This window comes from Dreissena polymorpha, chromosome 6 (genome assembly GCF_020536995.1).
Source record: "Dreissena polymorpha isolate Duluth1 chromosome 6, UMN_Dpol_1.0, whole genome shotgun sequence".
Lineage (NCBI taxonomy): Eukaryota > Metazoa > Mollusca > Bivalvia > Myida > Dreissenidae > Dreissena > Dreissena polymorpha.
Window position 1 is genome coordinate 18,873,697 of NC_068360.1, and position 8,633 is coordinate 18,882,329.

General features: G+C 33.7%; 1 protein-coding gene across 1 annotated transcript; it reads right to left on the bottom strand.

Annotated features, from left to right (window-relative positions):
* Positions 1-64: 64 nt before the first annotated feature.
* LOC127835476 (uncharacterized) lies at positions 65-3,611 on the bottom strand. The gene is made up of 3 exons (XM_052361921.1): positions 3,596-3,611; positions 1,242-1,880; positions 65-579 (listed from the first exon to the last, which is right to left on the bottom strand). Exons 1-3 carry the CDS (start codon positions 3,609-3,611, stop codon positions 362-364), a joined length of 873 nt encoding a protein of 290 aa, XP_052217881.1. The 3' UTR covers positions 65-361.
* Positions 3,612-8,633: the final 5,022 nt, after the last annotated feature.

Sequence of the window (8,633 nt, forward strand, 5' to 3'; positions counted from 1 at the left end):
CCAAAGGGAAATATGTATATATATCAACAGCAAACAAAACTAAATAGCAAAAAAAAACGAAAGAAAGAAAAGCTTCTAAAACTATCTACCGGACACAATTTATATTAAATAACTTCCGCATAATCTTCATTCCCATGTTCATATAAAAAGTTTTGTACAATGATATAATGTGTACAAACTATTTATTATGTCCAGTTGTTGCAATGTTATGCTAAGAAGGACGTCTTTTGTAAGGGTAATGACAAAAATACATCATGACCACTGATTTAATTTGTTATATTGTTTCTCAGTTTACCTTATTTGTCTTAAAATACGACTTTTCTTTTTATATGTTAATACACTTTACATATTATACCGGGGTCTACGCTGAATAAAATTTCGCAATACCCTTGATAACTCCTTTGCAGGAAAAACATGTGCGCGCTTTCGTACCACATGATTCACAAGTTAGCACATGCCCACACGGTAGAAACACCATTTCAATTTCGTGTTCATGGCATTGCTTGCACGTTATTTCCTCCTTCAAAGATTGGTTTTCAGCCTCGAGTCTTCTTTTCTCTTTCAACAAACTCTTGTTTACTGGAATACATTAATAACAGATATTTGCTCATATATTTATCGAACCGAGTCAAGCTTCACCATAATGAGGATACACTTTATTTGGATCAATGGGCATCATCTCATGAGATCACAGATTTACAAAACAGCAATACAAATATAAGCATTCATGGTGGTTTAATAGTCATATGTCGATAAAGTCAATTTCTACAACAAAGAGAAATATCAAACTGGCAGTTCGTAAAGCAAGGCATACTATTACATTCTAGCAAAAACACATGTCCTTTACTTGACATTGTTGCAAACGATTTCAGCATTAAATGTATTTTCTTTCTGAAAATACAACGACTTAAATCAAATATTTTATCATCTTTTTCATTCCGTAACAATAAAAAGATACTCTTCCCCATTCTCCATGTATAAAAACGTTTTGTGTACACTGTTAAATGCAAACCAGCAAGTTTAAAAACGTTAGAAGAAAACGTTCTTTATTTTCGCTATTGGAGTGACCCCAAATTTCAGATCCCTTATTTAATATTGTCATATTTAGCTTATCGGATAGCCTGTAACATAACTGCTTGTTGATTGTAGTTAAGCAGACAATATAATAAACACTTACCTATATACACATAAGGATTACATTCAAAATATCAATGCATATATGTCAAGTCTGTATGACATACCTGGATTCTTCCGGCATGTTCCTGTGTCGCTTGGCAATGAAAGGAACGACTGGCTCTCATTACCGTTAGCAAGTTTTAAAGAACTATTTATAGACGTTCGTTTTTGGGCAGATCTGGGCGCATAATTATGATGCCCTCCTAGCGACTGAAGTCCGTTGCAAAGACTTGGATCGGCAGCATGAGAGATTATTTCAGTCGGTGTTTGACCAGAGACCCTGATTTTGTTATCAGTATCCTTTGATGCGTGTTTGGTCGCGGTCTCCTCTTTACGCGTTTGATGATACCTAGGTTTCACATCAGTTGACTGCCTTTGTTCTTTAACACTTGACGAAGGATCATTTGAAACCGCCGCTGCTGCTAAGACGCGATGGTTTGAAGCTGCTCCGTGTTCCGTCGTAGTGCGTTTGGAGGTGGTCTTCGCTCCACGTAATTGATTAGACGAGTTGTTCAAATTCGCGGAATGTCCTGGTTCTTCTACACTAAACGAAGTATCGAGTGGATCTCCTTCTGTTTCAAAATTAAGATTTATCCCAAAAGAAGTGTCTGAGAGCAACGGATGAATGGGGTGTGATCTGCGTCCAGGAGTTGAGTCTTGCAAGTTAGAGCGCCGTGCCGATGAGATGACCGATTGGCGGTCTTCTTAGGTATTGGTGTTGTCATCGTCTAGAGATGCTAGAATGCGTTCCAGTCGACCATCTCCAGTGTAACTTTCGCTGGTTACCGGCACATTGACCTCTGAGTTACGTAAGAGATAACTGCAGCTTGGCGCCATAAATCTATGTGCGTTCATTGGGTCGTCACTTTCCCGCCAGTTACTGACACGTTTCGCACAACAATAACAAATGACTTCATCATCGTTTGAGGCGTAGTAGAATCCAGCCTTTGCCAACTTGATTCGGAAAGGTTTGTTAACGGGATAATTCCGAAACGTGCACAGTCTTAGCGTTTCGTATCTCATGGAAACCCTGGCATTAATGGTGTTCCCGTCAGCCAGTTTGTCTATAATTTTTGTGACGGATTCAAATACTGGAGCTGTCATATCGATTTGATAAACGTGTTTTTATATCTGCAGCTTTCAAATGCGATTGCAATGATAATTCCATGCGATGTATATCACATTCAAAATTATTTATTTCGCCATTGAAGTTTTCCTTTTAATCGTCTATTGACTAATGCTTCCACGTGCGACAGATGTGTACCATTAATATGCTTTATGCGACATGATCGTCAAACAAATGTGATCAATAAACCTTCTGTCAATATGATTTATACGCGAACGTTTAACATTGTCAAAGAGCGCGTAAAACATACAAGCATTGAATCATTTAAGTCCATCAATATACTACATGTTTGTTAAATTAAGGAAGTGCTTACATCTTGCGTATCTTTTCATATCCATTAACCACCGATGCTGACCATGTTGTTTCGGTCAGAAATTTAACAGTAAACGAAACGAAGACATGGCCGAGATAGTATTGCTGAAGAAACAAAAGAAAAAGATCAATACATTAGTTGCACAAATATGTCACGATGAAGTTAATACTCAGCTGTTGTTTAAATCCCTGCATTTCCATTTATAAGTGCAAAGTTAGATGTCTCAGTGCTTGACATTAAAGTTTTAACTTCCTTGAAGAAACAACAAACCCATAAAGAATTCGTATATAGCGGATAAAACTCGAAATTACGGTAGTTATTAGTTAATTAATCGAAACGATGAGCAATCGTTGGTTTCCCCAAGTAACCAACATATATGCTTAAATAAGCATTCAGTAAGATGTCTTACCCAGATATTGACCTTTAATCAGCTTTATCAACAACTTTCAAATTCAATAGCTGTTCCTTCATATTACGTAGAGCGTATACACATAGAGGCTGTGTTCTTTCTTTTAACTTTTTATCAGCTTGGATTTTATGCACTTGCTATAATATTTTGATACCACCCAAAATACTTTTACACACATTCAGGTTTTATAGTTTTATATTGGCATACACTCATTTTAATTGTAAAGTAATCTTACAGATTTGTTGACAAAATTTTCAAGTTGAAATGCTGCGGATTTAGTTCCTAGTTCTGTTTCGGCTTTGACTGGTTAACATACTTTAAATTTGTTGACAAAATTCTCAGATCACCAAAACAGTTATATTTTGTACATGTACATGTTAAGCTTTAATTTTAAAGATCAACATATATTTCATTAGTGAAACCATTAATAATCCATGTCATCTTGTTTAAAATAAAGTTCCTGCTTGCTTGTTGGTGTCGGTACTTCAGCATACACATTTTATCAATCAGTATATTCCTGTGTGCACAGTTTCTGTGTATTAGTTTTTGACTTTATTTTAAACCCACCCACGTTCATCAGGCAGCATTGTGACGTCTGTAGATACAAAAATGGGTTGTTGTTACACAGTCCTCTGACAACCAAATGACATGTTTATCATACAAAGCAGGCTGACTTTTTTGTGGAAGCAGTAAAAGTACACCCAGACAGAGTAATAGATTGGACTTGTTTCTTAAAGGTAGGAGACCTTTCCTAAGGAGGTCCCATCGATATTCTTTCGACTATAATATCTTATATACTTGATTGTTACCTTATGTACCCTTTTGTTAAAAAGAGTTAATGGACTTGGAAAACGTCGTGTTAAATGTTATACATTCCATCTTTCTGGAAATAAAAGTAAGTGCGATGTCAATCTGTCTGGATACGTGTCAGACGCAACAATAAGCAACCAACAGTAAGCTTGCAAATTACAACTCCGTTTGACTTCAGTTTTCTACCGAAGAGTATCGTGGTTAGAGTTGTCATTTTAAAAAACGTTATAAAATATACATGTGATTCGATTATGTGGTAATAAACTGAGTTTTAAAAATATACTATCATTCTTATTGTAACATTGAAAAAACAATGCTTCCGTGGGGTGGTGGACCGCTGTCTCTATCATCTTCTTTTCATTATTTAAAACAGTTTAATGTTGGTTAAACAATAGTTAAGCTTACAAAAAAATTCCATAAGCATACACATACTTTTATATCGTCGCAAACACGCAAGTAATGTTCATTTTTTATTTTTTTATTTGAATCTATTGGTCTGAACTTGATATCAATATAATAAGCTGAAAAAGATGCAAATCAATGTTTAGACATTTTGATAAATATATAAAGCATAATGAGAACGATGAATCTTGTTCATAAAATACCGTTACATCTGTTTAAATATATCTGTCGAATAAAAATGTGTTAAAATAATCAAAGCGTTGTTAAAACATCACCACTTATTAAAATATGCGTTAAAACGTCAAACACAATCAAATCGTCAAACACAATCAAATCGTTCAAATAGTGATATTTCATCGTAAAAACGCGCTTCCTGTTATATTACCTTTTTAAAAGCAGTTTGTTTTCATAGCTTTTATTGCCTTACATATAACGATGAAAAATAACAATGAAGAACTAGCCATACTCTTAACTAATTAAACATGTGTTTTGAACGATTTTAAAACACGTCAAAAATTGTTAAAGGTATATTTAGATTCTGGATCGATTCACTTAAATCATCTATCATAAAAGATCAACCTCGTTTTTGTTTTATCCATTTGAGTTTCGGTCTTACTTTAATAGCGGTGATATCTTAATCCTGTAGGCGGCATTATAAGGTACTTAACCCAAAAAGAGACAACAATGTCAGTGTTACGAAAAGTGTTAATTATGACGATAATGGTTATTTTGTTGTCACATCAAATTTTACTCGGCATTACTTCATTCAAACGTTTATCTTGCAAAGAACAACATCCGCCTTACAAGACCGTACCGTGAGTTGACAAATGTGCAACTTCTAAGTGGCTTAGTGCATGTGATTTGGACTTTCTATGCCTATCAGTTAATTATCACCATGAGAATAAGAAATGTGCCTTGACGTCTTTCAGACATGATGACGTGACCGTTTGGTCGGTTCCAGAAAAACGGATGGACATTATATTATTTAAAGACTGTCGGTAACTATCCGTTTGAATACTGATAACGAAAATCAAACATGTTGTTTTAAACAAATACTGTCTTCATTATAAACAAACTTATAAATCATATAAAGCAACATTGTATGACACAGACACATATATATATATATATATATATATATATATATATATATATATATATATATATATATATATATATATATATATATATATATATATATATATATATATATATTCTAGATGCAAGATTTGTAAGCGGAATCCAAGTTTGGGAATCGTCTGTACATCCATGGTATTCATTGGCCGGCGACCTGACCATTGACAGAAATTTTTTGTCCCTCATCGAAGACATCTCATGTTTTCATTCAAATTAGGCTTTAGAAAACTTCCTCATTGTTGAGCTAGATAGGACCATATCCGTTTCCTACATCGACGTGTTGTTCCGGTCAAATTGCTGCGGTGAGTTTGTTTAAAATTGTTATTCCGGTCAAATTGCTGCGGTGAGTTTGTTAAAAATTGTTATTCCAGTCAAATTGCTGCGGTGTGTTTGTTTCAAATTGTTTTTCCGGTCAAAATGCTGCGGTGAGTTTGTTTAAAATTTGACAAATGTTGCGGATGTATTCAACGACCATTGAGGACATAGCCTTGTAGTTTTATGTTTCTCTATAAGACTTTAACTCAATTGATTTTTGTCTATTTATTTAACATAAACACACGTGAAATAAATACAATCGCGTTCCTATTTGTAAACATTTTAAATACTTACATCGTTATGTATTTCAGACTGAAGCATTAGATTTATTTTACTTCTTCACTGGCACTGAAGGTTTTCTTGGACTCGAAATAGTACACATGGATTTAAGAATAACCAAAATGAGATACTGTTTCCTGTGTGCAATACTTGTTTGAATGATTGATTTTGTTTTAGAGTGGAGAAACCGAAACATCCAAATCAGAGTATCTCAAACGAAGATCGATGCTTATGCCAACATAGGCACTGTTTGCGCATTCTATAACGGACCGCCCGTCGACGCGAGCATTCCAGAAAGAATAAAATGTGATGCCAACAGCACCGGCAATTTCGTCAAATTTGTTCAACGTAACAATTGATACAAATGAGTAATTCAATATCATTTCATTCCTAGGTTGCAATAAAGATGATTATTTATCTATTAAGATAAGTTTAGTAAGAAATTAATATTTGAGTATGTCTTGCACGTTTAAGGTACTGCTATACTGAGAAAGGTAATTTTGATAATCAAACGACAACGAACACATTGTGTATCAATTGTTGCTTTAAGATTGTATTATTCAAATCAGACTTATACAAACATAACGATGTGTGTTTCAAATAATTGACATATACGAGTCAAATAACAACAAAATATGTATGAGAAAACAATGTTTGCGCTCTTTGATCTGCTTGTTCAAATATAGTATCTTCATTGGTGTTCATGATATTTAATTACAATACAACTCCCGACCTTGTCAATTTGTATATTTCTCCTGTCAAGACTTAATATCATATTTTAATATCTTGTTTTGGTAAATATATGTAGATACTTCTTGAGTGACATTCGTATGTCATATACATGTATGTATTTTGAGCTCATATCCTTTTATTGTTCTTCAAATCCTTTCTTGACATACATATATACACAATGTGTTTTTTCTGTCTACAAAATGAAATTCTGGCAAACTTCCGAACGATTGCGAAAACTGACAACGAAATTCATGATCAAGGAAAAAACTTCAGAACATCTTTTGAAACATTTCTGAAAACTGTTATAATCAGTTATATATGTATTTAAAAAAATGTGTAGTTGAAATACATCAGATATAGAAGAAAAGGTTATCTGTTTTAAATAATTTATTTACTGACAGTTGTACTTCGCAAAGCATTAAATATTCGAAATGGTATTAACGGTTTCATATGACCTTGTGTAAAAGAATTTTTTCTGCTCATGCAAGTATTCGGTAGCATGAAAACAAATAACATGCACTACATGTTTGTTTGGGATGTATTTAAATTTAAATTATATTGATATTGAGGAACAGTATATGCTTAATAAGTTTGAAATAGTTAGTATTTGTTTGTTAAACGTGTTTTATTGTGATTTGCTGATGGCATTGTAATATTTGCGGAGTCGGAAGCTCGACTTCAAAACAGATAAAAAAAAGGCGGACATAACAGACGAAATTTAAGCTTTTATTAACAATGACTCATTGTAGAAATAGTGAATATTTTAAATTGCCTAGATAAAGAATTAATCTCTGTTTTTGTTGTTAACAGAATACACACTTTCAGGACAGCAACAACTTTAAGGTCATTGAAACTGTGTCGCAAGAAATATATCTTTAATTCGGATTATTCGAAACCGCGTTATGCTTTTGAAATATATGTATTTATGTGCGTAAATGTACTTTCTTCTTGATTAAACACACAGGCATCACACGCTCTCGCTTTTATGAAAACTACGCAATTAATACTCGCTAAATTTTCATTTTTCGACCTCTTTCAATGTTTTTGCTTATGTATTTTGATAATAAAATTTAAAGTTACTTAGATTGAAATACCATATTGCAAAGAATAAGACATGGCATTAAAGGTTCACATTAGAGCTATCACATGTTTGTAATTGATTGCACTTCAATAAATGTATATACAAACCAAACTTTTGTATATGTACTGAGCTTAAATAGTAATTGTATCAAGTAAAGTTCCATAAAAGGACATGATACCCTGGCCTTACAACTTATTAATATATTTTTAACGCAAACATAAGCGTAACAGATGCTTCTTAATGGTTTCTCGTGTAAGCAACATCTCTTAATCAAGCGACAATTTTTTTTAAAGTCATGATAATTATCACTTGTATGAATGTATATCCTAGTTTCTTTTAAGAAACGAAGAAACGAAAATCATGAGAAAAAACAGGTAATAACACAATAAATATGATATGAACTTGGAATAATTACATATATTGTCCGATTTTTATCCTTGTTCCCATAGAAATCGCCTAAAAAATGTTGAAAATCTGCAAAATTCTTTCACCACACGGACGCCGCTGTTTGTTGTAATCGAAACATGGTGTAAGGGTTGTTTCCCTTGGAGGCCCGTCTCGAATTTCTAGTGTGTTCAGTGTTTTGAATACTTTGCATTACAATACAATTAAAAATCAATTAACGTCGTTTTAAAATAATTCACACATATCCTGTTCTCTCTTTTGAAACTCCAGCCTTATCCAAAGTCTAGCAAGCATTACGCGAAGTACCGCACTTACACCCCAGAGCTTCTAGATAAGGCATTATATAGTGTCAAAACTGAAAAACTATCCGTGAGAAAGGCAGCCTTGATGTTTGGAGTCCCAATTCAGACTCTGCGAGATAGAGTGAAAGGGCGTGTTGACCCCACGA

What these genes read in the sequence shown, in the direction of transcription:
- LOC127835476 (XM_052361921.1), bottom strand. An exon ending in AACATGCCGGAAGAATCCAG is followed by an intron (nt 580 to 1,241) that starts GTATGTCATACA and finishes AATGTATTCCAG; the next exon opens with TAAACAAGAGTTTGTTGAAA.